Source organism: Pelobates fuscus, unplaced genomic scaffold (genome assembly GCF_036172605.1).
Source record: "Pelobates fuscus isolate aPelFus1 unplaced genomic scaffold, aPelFus1.pri scaffold_24, whole genome shotgun sequence".
NCBI classification, from domain to species: domain Eukaryota; kingdom Metazoa; phylum Chordata; class Amphibia; order Anura; family Pelobatidae; genus Pelobates; species Pelobates fuscus.
This window is the reverse complement of record NW_026961888.1, coordinates 6,424-29,867: the sequence shown is the minus strand read 5'-3', so window position 1 is coordinate 29,867 and position 23,444 is coordinate 6,424. Positions and strand designations below refer to the sequence as shown.

Below are 23,444 nucleotides of genomic sequence, written 5' to 3'. Positions count from 1 at the left end.
AGTCCGGTATCTAGGTAGACTTGAAAGTAATAGAGCGGAGCAAACTGAGCATTAGGTGGCTAAATCAGCATGTGAGTGATACAAGTGTCTAAAATGTGCAAACACTAGCAGCTCGAGATCTTCAGAGTTACAGGACAGCATGGGAAGGGTTAAGTGAAAGGAAAGCTACACGTTTGCGTGAGCTTGTGGTGGGCAGCAAGTAAGCTGTAGAGTTGATGCATGGGTGTGATGCCAGCTCTGAGAGAGACAGTGTGGGTGGCTCTTAAAAGAGCCTTTGTGTTAGCGGGTGGTCAGGGAGGCGGACATTTACTTGGCGCTGGTGTACTTTGTGACAGCCTTGGTGCCCTCAGACACGGCGTGCTTTGCCAGCTCTCCGGGTAGTAGCAGGCGCACGGCAGTCTGGATCTCCCGGGAGGTGATGGTGGAGCGCTTGTTGTAGTGAGCCAGGCGAGAAGCTTCTCCTGCGATGCGCTCAAAGATATCATTGACAAAGGAGTTCATGATCCCCATTGCCTTGGAGGAGATGCCGGTGTCGGGATGGACCTGCTTCAGCACCTTGTACACGTAGATGGCATAGCTCTCCTTCCTGCTCTTTCTACGCTTCTTGCCATCTTTCTTCTGAGTCTTGGTGACGGCTTTTTTGGAGCCTTTCTTGGGGGCTGGTGCGGACTTTGCTGGATCAGGCATGATTAACGCTGTTAGCTCGCGAGCGAATAGCAAGCTGCTCCTCCGGCGGTTCTATTTATAGGCGGACCATGTAAATGAGGCCCTTCCGCTTCCCTTCCTGCGATTGGTTGCTAAAGTCAGATGACGTAAGGAAGCGGCTGTTTAACACTAGCTCCAGCAATAGATTGGTTCCCTGTATAACGTGTCTCTAATTGGCTGCTTGTAAAGTCATCCAATCACAGAGCAGAGTGTGTTTATAAATAGCCTGTGGTAGGGGAGGAGTTTTCATCTTCTTGCATTCAATCAAGAACAAACATGTCTGGCCGCGGAAAGCAAGGTGGAAAGACCCGTGCAAAGGCGAAGACTCGCTCATCCCGAGCGGGACTTCAGTTCCCAGTCGGCAGAGTCCACCGTTTGCTGAGGAAGGGCAATTATGCAGAGCGTGTGGGAGCCGGTGCCCCCGTCTATCTGGCTGCAGTGCTGGAGTACCTGACCGCTGAGATTCTGGAGCTGGCAGGGAATGCCGCTAGAGACAACAAAAAGACCCGCATCATTCCCCGCCATCTCCAGCTCGCTGTCCGTAACGATGAAGAGCTCAACAAACTGCTGGGAGGAGTGACTATCGCCCAGGGAGGTGTCCTGCCTAACATCCAGGCTGTGCTGCTGCCCAAGAAGACCGAGAGCCACAAGCCCAAGAGCAAGTAAAGCGGACAGCTGCTGCACCTGCCTCCCTCACCTACCAAACACAAAGGCTCTTTTAAGAGCCACCCACGTTCTCCACAAAGAGCCGATTAATTGTTCTGCTGCGCGCAAACCGTTCCTTGTATCTATACACACACACACACACACACACACCACGCTGGGAGCTCATAAGCAAGCTAAAATATTAGGGCGCTTCTGTCACAGCACTGACTGAGTCCCATTTGCAGTCCATATCCTGTCCAACATTCCAGCTATAGAACTAGTTAAAATCAATGGCTGCCATGCATGTCTATGATAAACGCAGCAGCAAATTAATGCCAATTGGGGCAAGTGTATATAGTGTGCAGGTCCTCTTTTGTTAAGCGGGGCATCTCTACATGTCGCTCACTCTCAGGATTCCCCCCTCTCCCGCTGTCTGGAGGACATGCCGGGTGAAACCTACTATGAGCGTTCAAATCCTAGCGGCGCTACAGCTCTGTTGTCTGTGCTGCTGGATGAGTTAACGCAGCCTTAATAGCCTGGCCTCTCGGCTGAAAACATTGTTTCAATAAGTGGATGCTTTGTAACATTTCCTGCTGCTCTGTCTCCTGGAGCTCATTTGTATGGCTACTGAGCGTCCTGTGAGTGAAAGTCCTTTATCAGACGTGGCTTCTATCCCATCGAAAGAAGCGGCCTTTCTGCATGTGTAAGAGCACGCTGGGAGCTCATAAGCAAGCTAAAATATTAGGGCGCTTCTGTCACAGCACTGACTGAGTCCCATTTGCAGTCCATATCCTGTCCAACATTCCAGCTATAGAACTAGTTAAAATCAATGGCTGCCATGCATGTCTATGATAAACGCAGCAGCAAATTAATGCCAATTTGGGCAAGTGTATATAGTGTGCAGGTCCTCTTTTGTTAAGCGGGGCATCTCTACATGTCGCTCACTCTCAGGATTCCCCCCTCTCCCGCTGTCTGGAGGACATGCCGGGTGAAACCTACTATGAGCGTTCAAATCCTAGCGGCGCTACAGCTCTGTTGTCTGTGCTGCTGGATGAGTTAACGCAGCCTTAATAGCCTGGCCTCTCGGCTGAAAACATTGTTTCAATAAGTGGATGCTTTGTAACATTTCCTGCTGCTCTGTCTCCTGGAGCTCATTTGTATGGCTACTGAGCGTCCTGTGAGTGAAAGTCCTTTATCAGACGTGGCTTCTATCCCATCGAAAGAAGCGGCCTTTCTGCATGTGTAAGAGGTCAATGTCCCATGCACCCCTCCCCCTCGATAAAGCCTATACAGCTATTAATAAGTATGTTGGGAGGAATACGTCCATTACTGCCCACTGCCATTCCTTTCAACTAGTAGCGTCTATAATAAATGCTGTCAGGACAGGAAGGGTCACTAAAGGCTTAGATCCCTTCTTTGGGCGCGTGGTCTCAATAGATGGAGGAGGGGGGAGGGGATGAAGCAGTTGATTTGAGCGGGCATTTTGAATGTGGGGGAGGGGATGAGAAGCAGTTGATTTGAGCGGGTATTTTGAAATGATTTACTATTTGTTTTCAGCCAATCAGAACATACCACCCACTTGATGAACCAATGAAAACGCCGTATCGGCTATAAAGCCCAGGCTACAGCGAGCAGCGTTCATTCCCTTTCGTTTTGCTACAATGGCCAGAACTAAGCAGACAGCCCGTAAGTCGACCGGAGGCAAGGCTCCCCGCAAGCAGCTAGCCACCAAAGCTGCTAGAAAGAGCGCCCCAGCTACCGGGGGAGTGAAAAAGCCTCACCGTTACCGTCCAGGAACTGTGGCTCTCAGGGAGATCCGCCGTTATCAGAAGTCCACCGAGCTGCTCATCCGCAAGCTGCCCTTCCAGCGCCTTGTCCGTGAGATCGCTCAGGATTTCAAGACTGATCTGCGCTTCCAGAGCTCTGCTGTCATGGCTCTGCAAGAGGCTAGCGAGGCTTACCTGGTTGGTCTTTTTGAGGATACCAACTTGTGCGCCATCCACGCTAAGAGGGTCACAATCATGCCCAAAGACATCCAGCTGGCTCGTAGGATCCGAGGAGAACGTGCTTAAGTTGAAACCTGCTAACAAACACAAAGGCTCTTTTAAGAGCCACCAAATCTGCACTCGAACGAGCTCCAACACATTTATAAAAACGTGTCTTTTAGCCTGTGACTTTGAGCGGGCTAGCTACGGAGCCCTCACACTACAATGCTCAAATGTCCCCACATATCCCATTTTCACGTCAGGCAACGATGTAGCCATCATCTCTGCTGGTCTATTTCACTGGCGATTTTACAATAACTTCACTATTTAGAATCCATCGTGTGGAGAGGCAGCAGGAAAAAGACTACTTTTTCGCTTAGAGGAGAATACATAGTTAACACAGGAGTGCATATGCAAAGCTAGTAACAATGTTTCTATTTAAGTGGCTGCAAGCATGTATTAAATGTAGGCAACAGTAACAATACACCAAAACCAGAGCTTTCTTGACAGTGTGTGTACGTACTTGCTCATAATCTAAATGCACCTCACTAGATCATATTTTTTTACATCCCCTACCATTAACAGAAGGCGGCTCCAAATCCTCCGATGGTTCAAACATGCGGTCTACAGATACAGTGTTTAGCAACCTTTCCCGTCTAGATGTTTGGGAGCAGCCTCTACTACTATCTCCTTCTCGGTGTATCTATGTAGATAGCAGGCAATTTATCAGGTGTGGAAGGGGTTAAAGTGATTAGGTTCAGTCTTTTAGTGAAAAAGTGGGTGGCCCTGAAAAGGGCCTTTGGGTTAATGGGGTGTGCGGTAAAGTCAAGCCCGAGTTTTAACCTCCGAAGCCATAGAGAGTGCGGCCCTGGCGCTTAAGAGCATAAACTACGTCCATGGCGGTGACAGTCTTCCTCTTGGCATGCTCGGTGTAAGTGACGGCGTCCCGGATGACGTTCTCCAGGAATACCTTCAGCACCCCGCGAGTCTCCTCATAGATGAGGCCGGAAATACGCTTCACGCCTCCCCTGCGAGCAAGGCGACGAATTGCAGGCTTGGTAATGCCCTGGATGTTGTCACGAAGAACCTTCCTGTGACGCTTAGCGCCACCTTTTCCGAGACCCTTTCCTCCTTTGCCTCTGCCAGACATGGTTCTGCTCTTCTTTCTGCACGAACGATATGAAATGCTGTGCAAAGCTCTTCCTTATATACTCCTCGGACGGACCGTATGGGGACCTGCAGCAAAGGAGGCGGGCGTTTTAAATACGCCCCTTCACTTTTTTTTTTCCCTCTCAATAATATGCTTAACCCTCTCCTTCCGTGCTCGAAATGGTTCTGGCGTTTAAAACCAAAGCTGTTTATGCTTCAAAAGATTTCACAATCGTGAAATCTTTTGAAGTATAATCATTTTATCATGTCTTTAGTGTTTCTTTGATAGTCGACTTAGCTACTGCACAAGGTATCATTTCTTGGGCTTTATCACTCTTTGAATATCGAAATAAGCGCCCGTTTCACACGTGGAGAGAGGACGAGGACAGTCCCTTTTATTATCACCATGTACAAAATCGCAATCCCTAAAATATGTTCTGCTTTATTATCTTACTGAAAAAGGCAATAACATTAAATCTAGTCTGGAAGGACACTGTGTGATATTCTATATATTATATGCGTTTCTCACTAAAACTGGCCTTTCGCAATTTAATGAAGAAACACCCTCACTATCTTAGAACGGAGGGAATTTCTAAGCCAAAAAAAAATAAAAAATCAACGCTCAAGTGTAGCACTGGTATACGGGGACTTAGCCACACCGACAAGATACATTCCTGTGTAATCTTTTCGAGCACTAGATGCTGGGATTACAGGATTCATTAGGTTATTCCTGACTTTAGAATGAGGGATGGAGGGGGAACGGTATGTGTGACATGACACCAAAACAAACACGTTGCCATCACTGATATATAGCTCTGAAATGAGAATGTGGTGGCTCTTACAAGAGCCTTTGGGGTTTGGAAAATAAAATTAAATGCGAGCAAGGCTTATTTCTTTTTGGGAGCTGCCTTTTTAGCCTTTGCAGGACTCTTTGCGGCTTTGGGTTTGGCTGCCTTTTTGGCAGGGCTCTTCACGGTCTTCTTAGCCGGGCTTTTCACTACCTTCTTGGGCTTGGCGGCTTTGACTTTCTTCGGACTTTTGGTGGCCTTTTTAGCGGAGGCGGCCGGCTTTTTGGCCTTTTTCGGGCTCTTTGCAGCTACCTTCTTAGGTTTGGCTGGAGACTTGGTGGCTTTCTTCGGGGCAGGCTTCTTGACTTTAGCCGGTGCCTTTTTCTTGGTAGCCTTGTCCTTGCTCTCCGCCTGCTTTTTGTTGAGCTTGAAGGAGCCGGAAGCTCCGCTTCCTTTGACCTGGACGAGAGTGCTTTTAGTCACCAAGCCCTTGAGAGCCAGCTTGAGGCGGCTGTTATTCTTTTCCACATCATAACCAGAAGCAGCCAAAGCCTTCTTCAGAGCTGCCAGGGACACCCCGCTGCGCTCTTTAGAAGCGGACACAGCTTTGACAATGAGCTCGGACACGCTAGGACCGGAGGGCTTAGCGACTTTCTTGACACCGGCTGCTTTCTTGGGCTGCTTCTTCTTGGAGGCGCTTTCTACCGCAGGTGCGGCGGCGGGAGCTGGGGCGGCTTCAGACATGGTCACTATTCTCTATGAAGATCAAGCAATAATACGCGCCCGCAGCAGCCTCCAAATTATACATCTCCAGCTAGCATCTTATTGGCTGATCTAACCACGCTCTGATTGGATACAGTCTTATGACACACCCTCCACTGTCCCTACTCCATCATTTCACACTCTGCTCTCACGCTGTGTTTCCGAATGGATAAAACGAATACATTTAGGTAAAATAAGAGGACGGAGGTCGATGCCATCTATCGTGGAATGTACTAAACTATCTAACCAAGAATTCATTAGCAGCTCCATGGGTCCCGAGGGTTGTCACGATCTAGCAGAGCCGGTGAAAGCTGACACATCTCCTTTGGGATGAGCCTGATGTTCTCCACAAACATTACTGTGATAACTATTAAAAGAATATATTCCAAGGTTTTCTTTCTCACTCTTATGCAAGAAAGGGAAGGGGCCCGTGTTATCAAGGTGGGTTGAAGCTCGTGTCGTAAAGAAACAGAGAAAAGGGATTTTGATCCTCGTTTGTTCAGACAGGTAGCTCAGGTAGGATGTAGTAAGATCATAGCAGAAGAGCTCTTAGTCGTGGCAATTTTTAAATTACATAATTACATAATTGTATGTTATATATCTATGTTTACCCTCTAACAACAACTAAGACCAGTTATATTAAAACACACACACACTGTGCTCTCCAGGAAATCCTTTATGAAGCCTGGTGTAGGTCTGGCACAGTAAACAACAGCAATGAGTTCCGCACTCTAGGGACTTTTTCCAAAACATCAAAAACATTTCAATGCTATTTCAAATCATGATAAAAACATGACAGCAAAAATTGTCCTGATTTTAGCACCAAATTAGGAGCTAACATGTTGATCTGTGTGGCGGACCACCAGGGTATCACCTTCATGGATTCCCTTTCCCGTTGTATTAGCTAGTACAGCTTTCCACAAATACATTTGTCTAAACGTAATGCTGGGAGTCAGTGGCGTACACACGACCCATGGGGCCCCGGTGCTAAAATTGATCCGTGCCCCTCCCCCCACACTTACTCTGCGCGGCCCGGGGTCGCAACACATGGCGGCAGGCTCCGGGTTGCAGGGCTGCGACCCCTGTGACCGCGGTATGTACGCAAGTGTATGCAGATACACATACACTTAAAGGACCACTTTAGACACCCAGATCACTTCAGCTCAATGAAGTGGTCTTGGTTCCTTAAAGGACCACTTTAGACACCCAGATCACTTCAGCTCAATGAAGTGGTCTGGGTTCCAGGGCCCTCTAGTTTAACCCTGCAGCTGAATACATAGCAGTTTCGGAGAAACTGCTATGTTTCACTGATGATTAATCCAGCCTCTAGTGGCTGTGTCACTGACAGCGGCTAGAGGCGCTTCCGCGATTCTCCCTGTGAAAATCACAGTGAGAAGACGCTCGACGTCCATAGGAAAGCATTGAGTAATGCTTTTCTATGGGCGGTTTGAATGCGCGCGCGGCTCTTGCCACGCATGCGCATTGGGAGCTGAGAGGCAGGTCGGGCGGAGGGATCCCCAGCGCCAAGGGAGTCAGGCGCTGGAGAAAGGTAAGTGCTTAAGGGGTTTTAAACACACACACACTCTCACGAACAGACGCATACACACTAGCTAACAGACACACAAATTTACTGCCAAAGACACACTCAGTGACAGACAGAGACACATACACACTCACTTACAAAACACACACTCTCACTGACAAACACACACTCACTAAGACACCTAAGACTCACTAGACTCACTAACCTAAGACTCACTAACAGACTCACTAACAGACACACACAAACTAGCACACTCAGTAACAGACACACACACTCACTCACACACAGACACACACACTGACACTCACTAACAGACACACACTCAATAACAGACACACACAACTAACACACAGTAACACACGCAAACAAAAACTAACACACTCACTGACACTCACTAGCAGACACAGTAACACACACACTGGCACAAAAATGTGCACTAACACACACACACACACACACACACACACTGTAGCACTAACACACATACACACGTTTTTTTGTGTGTTTTTTTTTCAGATTTAATCCCGCAGCCTCCCTTTCCAGTCCAGTCCAGGGGCTGCCCGGCGACCGGTCCTGCTGGCTCGTGAGGGAGCACTGTCCCCTGAGCGCTCTCTGCCCAGCTCCCTCGCGCATTTTTACTGATGCCGGAGCCAGAATATAACTTCATATTCCGGCTGCAGCATAAGTGCGGGGCGCGCAAGGGAGCTGATCAGAGAGCGCTCAGGGGAGAGTGCTCCCTCGCGCGCGCGCCCGGTAACACCAGGGCCGGCCTCGGGGGCCCTGATGTGGCCAGCTCCTTGTCCCCCCAGTAGAAGAGTCTGCCCACACTGGCGTACATACCGAGTCGCTAGGTGGCCGGGCCCCCTGGTGGGCCGGGCCCAGTCGCAGCTGCAACCCCTGCGACCGCGGTATGTACGCCAGTGCTGGGAGTAGATCTGGTTTATTCAGGCAAGGCACACAGAATTTATACACAGACCCCCAGCATGGGGTCTCCATTCATGGACACACAATCCTGGACACACTTTGATGGACTGCATGGTACCCTGACTGGGCACCTCTGCCAAGCTTGCTTCCTAGCTATCACTGGGACACCAGTAGTGCTATAGCCCCTACCCGCTGCAGCTTGGCTGGGGTCTATCCAAACTTTCCTAACCTGTAACAGGGTCCTAGTGATTAAGCTCTCTTGCACAGAGTATAGCTGTCTCACCCAAACACGAGCCAAGACGGGACGGAGCCTTACTGCTGAACCGGCCGGTCGCATGCTCGGGATACAGTTGCGGCCTGCGGAAGGTCGAGACGAGGAGAGACGGCCGCTCTCCCTCGGGTCCGGTTGTGGTGTGATGACCCCCCCCCCCCCCCCCATGTACCAGCGGGGGTCATCACACCACAACCGGACCCGAGGGGACAAGCACAGCAAGAGTGGGCAAAGATGGCCGCCAACACGTGACCAAGTGTGTCCCAGACTCCAGGGATCCCATTGCCCTGGCATTTGAACGCTTTTGGGAGCAATACTGGGAACAAGCTAAACAGAGCCAAACAAGACCCACGGCTGCAACAAGCCCTCCACAGAACGGGGACAAACCACCACAGCCAGGGCGGAAAGCTGGCGCTACACAAGCGGGGAAGCGGAGGAGGAAGCCGCACAAAGCGTCCCGACACAGAGCTGACAAGCGGGTTCACTCAACTCCGTACCCCCCACATGCCTACCAAACAGCGGGGGCCTCCAACAGCCTCTAAAGCGGCTCCTACATCGGAGAAATCGGAGACGGAGCGGGCCCACCCGAAGGTAGTCACCCATCATGCACTGCCCAACACCCGATATGACCAGCACCTTGGCACAGACCTGCTGCACTCTCCCAGACGGGGAACAGGCTGAGGGTCGGACCGGCCCTGGGACAGCATGACTGTTGAGAGACGTACTCACAAACTGCTACTACACCCTGGACATTAACTGTCCCTCTTGGCGAACACGAGTACTAGCCCTTATGCATACTGCTGGCCTGTGAGGGTGACTTTATCCCAACACGAGCTTGTTATAGATAGAAGCAGCATTATCTATTTGTTTTTTGTTTTTTTTCGTTTTATTACTCAATGGTACAGATACATCTATGCCGGCTAATTGCATGTCATTACTTAACTTAGCCTGATTACAGCCAGGCTACCAACATGCTTACTAATGTAGAAAGGTACTGCTGGGGATATCTCACCTCTATTAACGTGCTTACAAGGTGGTTTTATAGCTCACCGGTTTAACATTGTAGTCTAACCTGTTTTCAATGTTGTAAATTCTCTGATATATAGCTGATAACAATCTAACCTGGATAACCTAGTTTAACGCTGTTATTGATAATATTATTAGATATAACTCTTTGTCATGCAATAATAATCCATAAAACTGTGCTATGTTTTAATGCCTAACCAATGTAAATCTATGTATGACGCTCTGCATGCTCTAGCTGTTGTGGCATTGTGTGCTTTATGTGATTTTTCATGCACAAATAAAATAAAGAATTAAAAAAAAAACACGAGCCAAGACTTAGTAAAGGGTGAAGTAGAACTGTGTTATCCAGTGTGTGGTGGCCACTCGGGTAGGGGCAGAAGTCTCCCAGCTACTCTGTGTCCCAGATACCGCACTTCAGCCATACCAATGTGACACTTGTCTGGCTTCAGAGTTAAGCCAGCTGCTCTAATTCGGCCGAGAACCTTCCCTACATGGATCAAATCTTCCTCCTAGGAGTCACAATTGATAGCTATGCTGTCCAGGTACAAACGTGCAAATTCCTGGAAGCCATTGAGGAACCTATCCACCATAGGTGGCTGGGACATTCTTCATCTAGAACGGCATGACCTGATATTGGAATAGGCCAAGCGGGGTGACGAATGCCGACTTGGGGATAGCCTCCTCGGCCAGGTGAATCTGCTAGTAGCCCTTGCATAGGTCTGTTGTGGCGAGATACTGTCCCCATGCTATATGATGCAATAGTTCCTCCAGGGCATGGGATAAGAGTTGGTAAGAGTCCGATCGTTCAGTCGCCTGTAGTCCACGCAGAAGAGTGTTGTTCTGTCCCGCTTCGGTACTAGGACTACAAGCCAAGTCTGAAGCCTCAATCACTCCTAGTCACAGCATTTACTGTATATCCTTCCGTATCTCTTACCGGACTGCCTCGAGAATGTGGTAGGGGTGGTTGCCTCATAGGTGCTTGTCCTGGGATTTCCACGTTGTGTACAGCCAGGGTGATGTACCCAGGGTCTTGGGAGAAGGTCTCTCGTTTAGCTTTCAATAATTTGTGGGCCTGAACTATTTCTTTATCAGTCAGTTTGTCTCCTAGTTTGACTTGAGCGATAAGGTCAACTTGGGAGTCTCCCTCTAGCAAGTCAGGTAATGGGAGGCTGTCTAGATCCTCAGAAGCTGGGGCGCACACTGCAGTTACATCGTCCTTCCTTTTTTTGTACTCTTTAAGCATATTAACGTGGAAGGAGCAGTTTACTCTCTCATCTGCACAGCTGGCTACTACATAGGTGGTATTGCAGATATGCTCCACCACCTTGTAGGGACCCTGCCATGCCGCCTGTAATTAATCATGACAGACCGGTTAAATCTTTTGTCCAACACGGAAACTACGCAGTCGGGTACCCCGGTCATACCATACTTTCTGTCACCCCTTGTCAGCTTGGAGGTTCTCTTTTACCAACTTAGCCAACTGTTCCATGTGGTCACAGAGTTTTAGCACATTCCCCCATCCCAATGCACTGTGATGAGGTCCTCGTAATCTTCTCCCATATAATAGTCCAAAGCAGTTCCTGCGGTACCTCCCAATATGCACATAAGAAGTGCGGTAGGAGTCGCTCCCAGTCTTGGCAAGCAGTGTTCTGTTGAACCGCTCGCAGATATATATATATATTTTTTTTTTTTTTTTCTGCGGGTTATAAGGAGAACTCAGAATGGATTTTACTGAGACTACCTAGAAATCCCAAAGCTGACCTAAAACGGATCAAGCAGTGTCTGTTCGGCTTTTTTTCCTTTTTCCTTTTTTTTTTTTTTTAGAAATTGTTTATTTTAAAATTCTTGCAAATGTAACAATTGATACTTCAAAAATGTGTATAACATTGCTGCTTTAGTCATAATGTCTAGTACAAAGTTCACATTCAGTAACAGAAATACTTGTAGTCGACATAGAGGGGAAGTGAAGACCAAAAATAATAAGGGCGTTGATATTCAAATAGATTCGCTGGTAGTTCAAGGTCTCATATTATCTCCAGGTGGGTGTCACTATCGGTCTGTTTGACTGGTGTTCATGAAGTTACACTAGGGTTCCCAGGAGGTCATGTATATGTGGTATTTGCCGGTTAGTGAGAAGCTAATTTCCTCCATTGTTCTAATGCTTTCTACTCTCCGTACCCAGTCCCTAATGGTAGGTGGGGCTGTTTTTTTTTTTTTTCCAGTGGAGGGTGATAAGCAGATTTGCTGCTTTGAGCAGATGTATGTCTAGGGTCCTAGTGTCCCTTGGTATGGAGGGAGGCAATATAAGATATAGGAGTGTTTCAGGTGGGTAGGGTATGGTGGTTCCCGTTATGAGGTGTATGAGACTGGAGATCCGTGACCAGAACTTTTGGTTCACCGTGCATGACCACCAGATGTGAGCCATGTCCCCAATGGCCTCTAGTCATCTACAGCAGTTATTGGACGTGCCTGGGAATGCCCGTTTGAGTTTGGATGGGGTGTAGTGCCATCTAGCTATTTTCTTATAGTTACTTTCTTGTGTCGCTAAGCTGGTGGATGATTTTTGTGTCAGGAGGAATATTTGCTTCCAGTCATTATCTGCGAAAGATAAGTGCAGTTCTTGTTCCCAGTGTTTTTTGTAGAGTAGGTTGATTGGTTGGCTAGTGTCCTGTAGTAGGCATATGTGGTTTTGACCTGTTTCTTTTTGAGTGTGCATTGGGTGCACGTAAGTTCGAATTTGGTCAGTGCTCGGTGACCTTGTTGGGGGTATTTGTTGGTCCGCAAAAAGTGAATGAGTTGATCGTAGAGAAATTTTTGAAGGGTCGTGGGAGTTCCCTGCGGGTGTAGGGACGACAGGGGCCTAACTCCCTCATTGTCAAGGAGGTCTCGTGAAGGTAGGTATGCTGTGGTATGATATTCTCGGTTTGCCGCTCCCGATTCACCAGGCTTGAAGAGCGGATTGTGAGTCAGTGGATATAGCGGTGATGGGTATGGTGATATGTCCGCCGCCAATGACTCATGTGTGACCACATTCTCAGTGTCGGAGTAATGGTCGGGTGTTGTTTGTGCATAAGGAAGGATTGGCCAGAGTTGTGCCATGGTATTGTGTGTATGGGGACACGGAAGATGTTATTCTCTACATCTACCCATTGTTTGGTCGTGTTTTTGCCTGTCCAGTCATAAATCCTGGCCAATAGTACTGCACTGTGGTATCGTTCCACATCTGGCAGCCCCAGATCCCCCTCCGTCTTTGATCTTGTGAGCAGCTGATAGGCTAGCCTGGGGCGTTTGTGGGACCAAATAAATGTCGTAAATAGTTTTTGTATGGCAGCAAAGAAGGTTGTGGGTAGAGTGATCGGGAGAACTTGCAGCAAGTATAATATTCTTGGGAGAATACTAATTTTCAGGATATTTATCCTGCAAAACCAGCTGAACTGCGAAGTGTGCCATTTAGTAAGATCTTTGGTTCTAGCTTGGATTAGCAGGGGGGTGGGGGGTGGTTTCATATAGTCGTGAGATAACGGATGGTAGTGCTACCCCCAGATATGTTATATGCTCTGTTCCCCAGGAGAATGGGAAGTTTGATTGTAGATGTGTTTTGGTCGAGTTTAGTACTTTCAGTGGGAGGAGTTCACATTTACCTAGAGTGGCTTGAAAGGTGAACACTTTGCTATAGAGAGACATCTCCTCCAGTATATGAGGGAGTGAGGAGCTGGGTTCGGAGACCGTGAATAGCATGTCATCTGCAAATGCTGATATTTTGTGTTCTGCCCCTCCAAATTTGAAACCCTTGATGTTAGGATTTTCTCTAACTCCCTGGAGGAATGGCTCCAGGACCAGGACGAAACGAAGAGGGGTGCTATTGGAGATGGGTACTGGGAGTGAGAGTTGGCCGTTCACGAGTAGCCTAGCCGTTGGTCTGGAGTATATAGCTCCCATCCACCTTAGCCAGTTTGGGCCAAAGCCCATCTGTTCCAGGGTGGCAAGCATCAGGGACCAGTCCACCCTGTTGAAAGCCTTTTCGGCATCTCTGGAGAGTAACAGTGTCTGGGTGTTTGTGTGTTCAGAGTGATGCATGAGATTAATGAGTTTGGTGATATTATTTTTTAGCTTCTCGGCCTTGTATAAATCCAGCCTGGTCTGGGTGAATTAGCTCTGGGAGCTTGAGGCGTAGGCGGTTAGCTAGTGTTTTAGTGAAATTTTTTTAAATCAATATTTTTAAGTGAGATAGGCCAATATCTCCCACATTGGGTCAAATCTTTACCTGGTTTGGGTAGAGTGCAATAGTGGCTTCCGATGCCTGTGGGGGTATGGAATTGTCTTTAAGTAGGGAGTTGAGTGCGTCTAGGAGTGGGGGTATGAGCTGGATGGAAAAGCTCTTGTAGTATTTGGCCGTGAAGACATCTGGGCCCGGGCTCTTTCCTAGTGGGAGGGAGTGTATCACTACTTCTAACTCCTCTTTAGTTGTGGGAGAGTCAAGTCTTTGTTGTACGTTGGGTGGGATTGTCTTGGCGATCCTTTGTTTGAGGAAAGCTCTTATGTCAGTAACATCTGGGGGGAGAGTCCCTCAAGTTGTAAAGTTTGTGGTAAAACTCCTGGAAGGCTAGCATGATGTCCGCCATCAGATTTGACTTGGTCCCTTGTGGAGTCTGTATGGATGAGATAAATGTGGTTTGTCTTTGTGTTTTTAGAGCTTGCGCTGATAGTCGTCCCCCTTTGCCCCCTTGGGTATAGTACCGGTGTCTGGTAAGAAGAAGACTTTTCTTGATTTGTGTTCCATTAAGGGTGGCTAGCTCTGAGCGTTTATCCAAAAGTGTTTTATATGTGGTGAGGTCTAGGTTGTTTTTGTCTGTGGATTCAAGTGTTTCAACAAACAACCGGGCACCTATTTTAACTAGCAAATTGTCCGGCAGAGCTGCAGAGGCATATCGAGCAGTATCAGAATCGGAAATGCATCTATACGAGAAGGTCAAGGAGAAATGAATGGTTCAATACAATATAACCCCGGAAACCTACCGGAAAAACAAACAAACGAGAGGATTACGTTAAGGGCACAAAGACTACTATACCAAATGGGCATTTTGAAGCTCAGCCATGATATTCCCCTTGCAGGGCAATTAGACATTTGGAAAGCGAATCATCGGATCATACAGGGATATAGCCAAACCTTTGATATGTGTCAGCGAGTAGAGAAAAAAGGTGAATACCCGAAAGCTAAATAAAAATCCCTACCCATAGTAGATGAACCCTTTCACCGAGTAGCAGTGGATCTCATATGGCCCCTAAGTAAGTCTAGCCCATCGGGGAAGAAATTTGTCATAGCGGTGGTAGATTACGCAAGCATATACGCGGAAGCTATTGCCCTCCCAATATAAAAGCTGAACTGGTTGCAGACGTCTTGGTTAGTATATTAACCACGGTTGGGTTTCCCAGAGAAATACAATCTGACCAAGAAACCCAGTTTACAGCAACTCTGACTCAACAGATGTGGCAAAGTTGCAGAGCAGAGCCTAATATCACATCCCCATATCACCCCCAAACCAATGGATTATGTGAGTGCTTTAACGGTACCCTTAAGCAGATGCTTAAGAATTTTACCGCCACCCACATGGACTGGGAAAGGTTCTTGCCCAACTTACTGCTCGCATAAAGAGAATTCCCATAAGATTCCACTGGGTTCTAACCTTCTAACCCTTGGAATTGTTGTATGGTAGAAGAGTAAAGGGATTGTTAGACCTAGTAAAAGAGCACTGTGGAGGTGTGGGGGAGGGGGGGGGGGAGACATGGGAGAAGAGGGAACCTCCATTGTGCCATATGATCTGGAACTCTGGGACCAGCTGCAGGCTCTTACTGAATCCGTTCGGGAGAGCTTGAAAATGGCCCAGGAGAGACAGAAGAAACAGAAACAAAAGGTTCTGGTGCTTAAATCTACAAAACAGGATCAACTAAGGGAGGGGTTAGGTGGCAGAGAGATGTAGGGAGGAGGTGGAAGATTGAGGGAGGTGGTGAACGGTGGTAGAGTGCCTGAGGGAGAGACAGGGTGACACAGTAAGGGAGCGGTACAGTGGTGTGAAAGTGAGGGAGGGGATTCCAACTGGTGGCCCCTGGTGTCTTTGATCCCTGGTGCTCCAGTAAGCTCGCTCTACAATTTGTCCTGAGAGACTGCACAGTCTGCAACTCCACCAGGTGTGAGCTGCAGATTGTGCAGTGCCTCACAATATCCAGAAGTCAGAGCATTGAAGTGGTATCCCGCGGCGACGGTCTGATTGGCCAGAGATCGCGAGACACTGCCTAGTCAGCGGAGCTGCAGACTGTGCTGGCTTTCTGCTTCTCAGGACAGAGTGGAGGGACCTCGCAACCAGCGGCATACCGGGCAAGGTGTGGGGTCCTTGTACCTGACACAGTATGCCTGCCCTATGGCGAGTTAGGCCTTAGGCAGCCGCCTAAATCGCTGCTCAGTGCCGACTGCGGTCTCTCTCCCTCCAGTGCAGCATTTTCTATTTGAAGCTGGGAGGTAATGATAGTCAGTCACTTCCCAGCATCTCATGCTACAGGGATCCCGTTGGGCAATTAAACAGTGCTTACCGAGTCCCTCTGCAGCAATGCCCATCAGGTTTCTTTAAGTGTATGGGCTACCCAATGGGCAAATCACTACAGAACTCCAATTTTGTTCTCGCTGGACCATAGGTTCCTGCAGAAAACCAATTGGAAAAACGCTGTTTGAGTGTATACAGGCACATCTGGTGAGAAAGTGTATAATGTGTTGGCGCAATAAACAGGAAAAAAGGCAAGTTACAAAAAAAAAAAAAAAATGCTTATGTCTTTAAGATCAAAACAGGCTTATCAGATTGTCTTTAATAAGCTCAACATTTCTGCAGACACTAAAATCATCATGCTGATATTTAGATGAAGCCTCAATGGTCTAAATTGTTCTTTACTGGCAAACACCAAATCAAAAAAAAAAAAAAAAAAAAGAGGATTTCCATGTATCCAAAAAGTAATCGTATGTGGACTAATGTAGATACTTTCTAAGGACAGGTATCTAATTCAGTCGGGGGTTGGCTGAACAAATGGATACAACTAAACCTTTAATAAGAATAAAGCTAAAGGGGTGGGATACCCCAAAAGAAGTCACCAATATCAAGACTTACACAAAATAAAGACAATTACAAAAATAAATCCGTACATATCCAATGTGCAATAAAGGGAAAAGCCTGCTAAATGTTCCAAAGTAAGCCTGCGCACATTCCCCATAACTAGTGGAAATGATAGAAAATAGGGTAGGTAGGCTAGATATTGCACACTAGCTGTTTTGAGGTATATATGTCAAAAAGACCTTTTAAAGTCTAGTAAAATACTAGCGTGAGCAAAAAGACGCTAGAACCACATACTAGGCTTCCATGAGTTGCAACATAGTAATAGACAGTATCAGGATGAAGTGAAACATTGTTTCAATAGGCTATAACAAAAGAGAGAAAGAAAGGGATACACTTATCGAGTGAAATCCCTGGCCATGTAGCCATTTGGTAAAGGATTAGGTATAAGATCTCCTACAGTAGCAGCTTTTATAATATCCCTAATGTGACTTCAAGCGCTACCCTGAATAAGAAGCCTGTCCCTAATCTACAGTTACTAGATATACAGCCGCCCAACGAATATCTTCTAAGATCAAGTCCGGTATCTAGGTAGACTTGAAAGTAATAGAGCGGAGCAAACTGAGCATTAGGTGGCTAAATCAGCATGTGAGTGATACAAGTGTCTAAAATGTGCAAACACTAGCAGCTCGAGATCTTCAGAGTTACAGGACAGCATGGAAAGGGTTAAGTGAAAGGAAAGCTACACGTTTGCGTGAGCTTGTGGTGGGCAGCAAGTAAGCTGTAGAGTTGATGCATGGGTGTGATGCCAGCTCTGAGAGAGACAGTGTGGGTGGCTCTTAAAAGAGCCTTTGTGTTAGCGGGTGGTCAGGGAGGCGGACATTTACTTGGCGCTGGTGTACTTTGTGACAGCCTTGGTGCCCTCAGACACGGCGTGCTTTGCCAGCTCTCCGGGTAGTAGCAGGCGCACGGCAGTCTGGATCTCCCGGGAGGTGATGGTGGAGCGCTTGTTGTAGTGAGCCAGGCGAGAAGCTTCTCCTGCGATGCGCTCAAAGATATCATTGACAAAGGAGTTCATGATCCCCATTGCCTTGGAGGAGATGCCGGTGTCGGGATGGACCTGCTTCAGCACCTTGTACACGTAGATGGCATAGCTCTCCTTCCTGCTCTTTCTACGCTTCTTGCCATCTTTCTTCTGAGTCTTGGTGACGGCTTTTTTGGAGCCTTTCTTGGGGGCTGGTGCGGACTTTGCTGGATCAGGCATGATTAACGCTGTTAGCTCGCGAGCGAATAGCAAGCTGCTCCTCCGGCGGTTCTATTTATAAGCGGACCATGTAAATGAGGCCCTTCCGCTTCCCTTCCTGCGATTGGTTGCTAAAGTCAGATGACGTAAGGAAGCGGCTGTTTAACACTAGCTCCAGCAATAGATTGGTTCCCTGTATAACGTGTCTCTAATTGGCTGCTTGTAAAGTCATCCAATCACAGAGCAGAGTGTGTTTATAAATAGCCTGTGGTAGGGGAGGAGTTTTCATCTTCTTGCATTCAATCAAGAACAAACATGTCTGGCCGCGGAAAGCAAGGTGGAAAGACCCGTGCAAAGGCGAAGACTCGCTCATCCCGAGCGGGACTTCAGTTCCCAGTCGGCAGAGTCCACCGTTTGCTGAGGAAGGGCAATTATGCAGAGCGTGTGGGAGCCGGTGCCCCCGTCTATCTGGCTGCAGTGCTGGAGTACCTGACCGCTGAGATTCTGGAGCTGGCAGGGAATGCCGCTAGAGACAACAAAAAGACCCGCATCATTCCCCGCCATCTCCAGCTCGCTGTCCGTAACGATGAAGAGCTCAACAAACTGCTGGGAGGAGTGACTATCGCCCAGGGAGGTGTCCTGCCTAACATCCAGGCTGTGCTGCTGCCCAAGAAGACCGAGAGCCACAAGCCCAAGAGCAAGTAAAGCGGACAGCTGCTGCACCGGCCTCCCTCACCTACCAAACACAAAGGCTCTTTTAAGAGCCACCCACGTTCTCCACAAAGAGCCGATTAATTGTTCTGCTGCGCGCAAACCGTTCCTTGTATCTATACACACACACACACACACCACGCTGGGAGCTCATAAGCAAGCTAAAATATTAGGGCGCTTCTGTCACAGCACTGACTGAGTCCCATTTGCAGTCCATATCCTGTCCAACATTCCAGCTATAGAACTAGTTAAAATCAATGGCTGCCATGCATGTCTATGATAAACGCAGCAGCAAATTAATGCCAATTGGGGCAAGTGTATATAGTGTGCAGGTCCTCTTTTGTTAAGCGGGGCATCTCTACATGTCGCTCACTCTCAGGATTCCCCCCTCTCCCGCTGTCTGGAGGACATGCCGGGTGAAACCTACTATGAGCGTTCAAATCCTAGCGGCGCTACAGCTCTGTTGTCTGTGCTGCTGGATGAGTTAACGCAGCCTTAATAGCCTGGCCTCTCGGCTGAAAACATTGTTTCAATAAGTGGATGCTTTGTAACATTTCCTGCTGCTCTGTCTCCTGGAGCTCATTTGTATGGCTACTGAGCGTCCTGTGAGTGAAAGTCCTTTATCAGACGTGGCTTCTATCCCATCGAAAGAAGCGGCCTTTCTGCATGTGTAAGAGGTCAATGTCCCATGCACCCCTCCCCCTCGATAAAGCCTATACAGCTATTAATAAGTATGTTGGGAGGAATACGTCCATTACTGCCCACTGCCATTCCTTTCAACTAGTAGCGTCTATAATAAATGCTGTCAGGACAGGAAGGGTCACTAAAGGCTTAGATCCCTTCTTTGGGCGCGTGGTCTCAATAGATGGAGGAGGGGGGAGGGGATGAAGCAGTTGATTTGAGCGGGCATTTTGAATGTGGGGGAGGGGATGAGAAGCAGTTGATTTGAGCGGGTATTTTGAAATGATTTACTATTTGTTTTCAGCCAATCAGAACATACCACCCACTTGATGAACCAATGAAAACGCCGTATCGGCTATAAAGCCCAGGCTACAGCGAGCAGCGTTCATTCCCTTTCGTTTTGCTACAATGGCCAGAACTAAGCAGACAGCCCGTAAGTCGACCGGAGGCAAGGCTCCCCGCAAGCAGCTAGCCACCAAAGCTGCTAGAAAGAGCGCCCCAGCTACCGGGGGAGTGAAAAAGCCTCACCGTTACCGTCCAGGAACTGTGGCTCTCAGGGAGATCCGCCGTTATCAGAAGTCCACCGAGCTGCTCATCCGCAAGCTGCCCTTCCAGCGCCTTGTCCGTGAGATCGCTCAGGATTTCAAGACTGATCTGCGCTTCCAGAGCTCTGCTGTCATGGCTCTGCAAGAGGCTAGCGAGGCTTACCTGGTTGGTCTTTTTGAGGATACCAACTTGTGCGCCATCCACGCTAAGAGGGTCACAATCATGCCCAAAGACATCCAGCTGGCTCGTAGGATCCGAGGAGAACGTGCTTAAGTTGAAACCTGCTAACAAACACAAAGGCTCTTTTAAGAGCCACCAAATCTGCACTCGAACGAGCTCCAACACATTTATAAAAACGTGTCTTTTAGCCTGTGACTTTGAGCGGGCTAGCTACGGAGCCCTCACACTACAATGCTCAAATGTCCCCACATATCCCATTTTCACGTCAGGCAACGATGTAGCCATCATCTCTGCTGGTCTATTTCACTGGCGATTTTACAATAACTTCACTATTTAGAATCCATCGTGTGGAGAGGCAGCAGGAAAAAGACTACTTTTTCGCTTAGAGGAGAATACATAGTTAACACAGGAGTGCATATGCAAAGCTAGTAACAATGTTTCTATTTAAGTGGCTGCAAGCATGTATTAAATGTAGGCAACAGTAACAATACACCAAAACCAGAGCTTTCTTGACAGTGTGTGTACGTACTTGCTCATAATCTAAATGCACCTCACTAGATCATAATTTTTTACATCCCCTACCATTAACAGAAGGCGGCTCCAAATCCTCCGATGGTTCAAACATGCGGTCTACAGATACAGTGTTTAGCAACCTTTCCCGTCTAGATGTTTGGGAGCAGCCTCTACTACTATCTCCTTCTCGGTGTATCTATGTAGATAGCAGGCAATTTATCAGGTGTGGAAGGGGTTAAAGTGATTAGGTTCAGTCTTTTAGTGAAAAAGTGGGTGGCCCTGAAAAGGGCCTTTGGGTTAATGGGGTGTGCGGTAAAGTCAAGCCCGAGTTTTAACCTCCGAAGCCATAGAGAGTGCGGCCCTGGCGCTTAAGAGCATAAACTACGTCCATGGCGGTGACAGTCTTCCTCTTGGCATGCTCGGTGTAAGTGACGGCGTCCCGGATGACGTTCTCCAGGAATACCTTCAGCACCCCGCGAGTCTCCTCATAGATGAGGCCGGAAATACGCTTCACGCCTCCCCTGCGAGCAAGGCGACGAATTGCAGGCTTGGTAATGCCCTGGATGTTGTCACGAAGAACCTTCCTGTGACGCTTAGCGCCACCTTTTCCGAGACCCTTTCCTCCTTTGCCTCTGCCAGACATGGTTCTGCTCTTCTTTCTGCACGAACGATATGAAATGCTGTGCAAAGCTCTTCCTTATATACTCCTCGGACGGACCGTATGGGGACCTGCAGCAAAGGAGGCGGGCGTTTTAAATACGCCCCTTCACTTTTTTTTTTCCCTCTCAATAATATGCTTAACCCTCTCCTTCCGTGCTCGAAATGGTTCTGGCGTTTAAAACCAAAGCTGTTTATGCTTCAAAAGATTTCACAATCGTGAAATCTTTTGAAGTATAATCATTTTATCATGTCTTTAGTGTTTCTTTGATAGTCGACTTAGCTACTGCACAAGGTATCATTTCTTGGGCTTTATCACTCTTTGAATATCGAAATAAGCGCCCGTTTCACACGTGGAGAGAGGACGAGGACAGTCCCTTTTATTATCACCATGTACAAAATCGCAATCCCTAAAATATGTTCTGCTTTATTATCTTACTGAAAAAGGCAATAACATTAAATCTAGTCTGGAAGGACACTGTGTGATATTCTATATATTATATGCGTTTCTCACTAAAACTGGCCTTTCGCAATTTAATGAAGAAACACCCTCACTATCTTAGAACGGAGGGAATTTCTAAGCCAAAAAAAAATAAAAAATCAACGCTCAAGTGTAGCACTGGTATACGGGGACTTAGCCACACCGACAAGATACATTCCTGTGTAATCTTTTCGAGCACTAGATGCTGGGATTACAGGATTCATTAGGTTATTCCTGACTTTAGAATGAGGGATGGAGGGGGAACGGTATGTGTGACATGACACCAAAACAAACACGTTGCCATCACTGATATATAGCTCTGAAATGAGAATGTGGTGGCTCTTACAAGAGCCTTTGGGGTTTGGAAAATAAAATTAAATGCGAGCAAGGCTTATTTCTTTTTGGGAGCTGCCTTTTTAGCCTTTGCAGGACTCTTTGCGGCTTTGGGTTTGGCTGCCTTTTTGGCAGGGCTCTTCACGGTCTTCTTAGCCGGGCTTTTCACTACCTTCTTGGGCTTGGCGGCTTTGACTTTCTTCGGACTTTTGGTGGCCTTTTTAGCGGAGGCGGCCGGCTTTTTGGCCTTTTTCGGGCTCTTTGCAGCTACCTTCTTAGGTTTGGCTGGAGACTTGGTGGCTTTCTTCGGGGCAGGCTTCTTGACTTTAGCCGGTGCCTTTTTCTTGGTAGCCTTGTCCTTGCTCTCCGCCTGCTTTTTGTTGAGCTTGAAGGAGCCGGAAGCTCCGCTTCCTTTGACCTGGACGAGAGTGCTTTTAGTCACCAAGCCCTTGAGAGCCAGCTTGAGGCGGCTGTTATTCTTTTCCACATCATAACCAGAAGCAGCCAAAGCCTTCTTCAGAGCTGCCAGGGACACCCCGCTGCGCTCTTTAGAAGCGGACACAGCTTTGACAATGAGCTCGGACACGCTAGGACCGGAGGGCTTAGCGACTTTCTTGACACCGGCTGCTTTCTTGGGCTGCTTCTTCTTGGAGGCGCTTTCTACCGCAGGTGCGGCGGCGGGAGCTGGGGCGGCTTCAGACATGGTCACTATTCTCTATGAAGATCAAGCAATAATACGCGCCCGCAGCAGCCTCCAAATTATACATCTCCAGCTAGCATCTTATTGGCTGATCTAACCACGCTCTGATTGGATACAGTCTTATGACACACCCTCCACTGTCCCTACTCCATCTTTTCACACTCTGCTCTCACGCTGTGTTTCCGAATGGATAAAACGAATACATTTAGGTAAAATAAGAGGACGGAGGTCGATGCCATCTATCGTGGAATGTACTAAACTATCTAACCAAGAATTCATTAGCAGCTCCATGGGTCCCGAGGGTTGTCACGATCTAGCAGAGCCGGTGAAAGCTGACACATCTCCTTTGGGATGAGCCTGATGTTCTCCACAAACATTACTGTGATAACTATTAAAAGAATATATTCCAAGGTTTTCTTTCTCACTCTTATGCAAGAAAGGGAAGGGGCCCGTGTTATCAAGGTGGGTTGAAGCTCGTGTCGTAAAGAAACAGAGAAAAGGGATTTT

General features: G+C 47.8%; 8 protein-coding genes across 8 annotated transcripts; 3 read left to right on the top strand and 5 right to left on the bottom strand.

Annotated features, from left to right (window-relative positions):
• Positions 1-306: 306 nt before the first annotated feature.
• LOC134584764 (histone H2B 1.1-like) lies at positions 307-687 on the bottom strand. Its single transcript, XM_063440593.1, has one exon. It carries the CDS (start codon positions 685-687, stop codon positions 307-309), a length of 381 nt encoding a protein of 126 aa, XP_063296663.1.
• Positions 688-981: 294 nt separating this feature from the next.
• On the top strand, positions 982-1,371 carry LOC134584844 (histone H2A type 2-B-like). Its single transcript, XM_063440662.1, has one exon. The coding sequence runs from the start codon at positions 982-984 to the stop codon at positions 1,369-1,371; it is 390 nt and encodes a 129-aa protein (XP_063296732.1).
• A 1,640-nt stretch (positions 1,372-3,011) lies between these two features.
• Positions 3,012-20,360, top strand: LOC134584803 (uncharacterized). Its single transcript, XM_063440627.1, has 4 exons — positions 3,012-3,414; positions 3,921-4,065; positions 5,401-5,982; positions 19,896-20,360. The coding sequence occupies exons 1-4, from the start codon at positions 3,012-3,014 to the stop codon at positions 20,344-20,346; spliced, it is 1,581 nt and encodes a 526-aa protein (XP_063296697.1). The 3' UTR covers positions 20,347-20,360.
• Positions 4,174-11,141, bottom strand: LOC134584797 (histone H4-like). The gene is made up of 2 exons (XM_063440621.1): positions 11,120-11,141; positions 4,174-4,472 (listed from the first exon to the last, which is right to left on the bottom strand). Exons 1-2 carry the CDS (start codon positions 11,139-11,141, stop codon positions 4,174-4,176), a joined length of 321 nt encoding a protein of 106 aa, XP_063296691.1.
• Positions 17,776-18,156, bottom strand: LOC134584795 (histone H2B 1.1-like). Its single transcript, XM_063440620.1, has one exon. The coding sequence runs from the start codon at positions 18,154-18,156 to the stop codon at positions 17,776-17,778; it is 381 nt and encodes a 126-aa protein (XP_063296690.1).
• LOC134584794 (histone H2A type 2-B-like) lies at positions 18,451-18,840 on the top strand. Its single transcript, XM_063440619.1, has one exon. The coding sequence runs from the start codon at positions 18,451-18,453 to the stop codon at positions 18,838-18,840; it is 390 nt and encodes a 129-aa protein (XP_063296689.1).
• A 737-nt stretch (positions 20,361-21,097) lies between the features above and the next one.
• On the bottom strand, positions 21,098-21,412 carry LOC134584798 (histone H4). Its single transcript, XM_063440622.1, has one exon. It carries the CDS (start codon positions 21,407-21,409, stop codon positions 21,098-21,100), a length of 312 nt encoding a protein of 103 aa, XP_063296692.1. The 5' UTR covers positions 21,410-21,412.
• Positions 21,413-22,295: 883 nt separating this feature from the next.
• Positions 22,296-22,940, bottom strand: LOC134584792 (histone H1B-like). Its single transcript, XM_063440617.1, has one exon. The coding sequence runs from the start codon at positions 22,938-22,940 to the stop codon at positions 22,296-22,298; it is 645 nt and encodes a 214-aa protein (XP_063296687.1).
• Positions 22,941-23,444: the final 504 nt, after the last annotated feature.

Bases quoted from the DNA above. Each gene is read 5' to 3' on its own strand.
- LOC134584803 (XM_063440627.1), top strand. From the start codon at position 3,012: ATGGCCAGAACTAAGCAGACAGCCCGTAAGTCGACCGGAGGCAAGGCT. The intron at 4,066-5,400 runs GTGTGGAAGGGG...CTGCCTTTTTAG, and splicing joins GATAGCAGGCAATTTATCAG to CCTTTGCAGGACTCTTTGCG. The intron at 5,983-19,895 runs GTGCGGCGGCGG...TATAAAGCCCAG, and splicing joins GGAGGCGCTTTCTACCGCAG to GCTACAGCGAGCAGCGTTCA.
- LOC134584844 (XM_063440662.1), top strand. From the start codon at position 982: ATGTCTGGCCGCGGAAAGCAAGGTGGAAAGACCCGTGCAAAGGCGAAG.
- LOC134584798 (XM_063440622.1), bottom strand. From the start codon at position 21,409: ATGTCTGGCAGAGGCAAAGGAGGAAAGGGTCTCGGAAAAGGTGGCGCT.
- LOC134584764 (XM_063440593.1), bottom strand. From the start codon at position 687: ATGCCTGATCCAGCAAAGTCCGCACCAGCCCCCAAGAAAGGCTCCAAA.
- LOC134584792 (XM_063440617.1), bottom strand. From the start codon at position 22,940: ATGTCTGAAGCCGCCCCAGCTCCCGCCGCCGCACCTGCGGTAGAAAGC.
- LOC134584794 (XM_063440619.1), top strand. From the start codon at position 18,451: ATGTCTGGCCGCGGAAAGCAAGGTGGAAAGACCCGTGCAAAGGCGAAG.
- LOC134584795 (XM_063440620.1), bottom strand. From the start codon at position 18,156: ATGCCTGATCCAGCAAAGTCCGCACCAGCCCCCAAGAAAGGCTCCAAA.
- LOC134584797 (XM_063440621.1), bottom strand. From the start codon at position 11,141: ATGGCAGGGTCCCTACAAGGTG. The intron at 4,473-11,119 runs GTGGAGCATATC...TGTCTGGCAGAG, and splicing joins GGCAGGGTCCCTACAAGGTG to GCAAAGGAGGAAAGGGTCTC.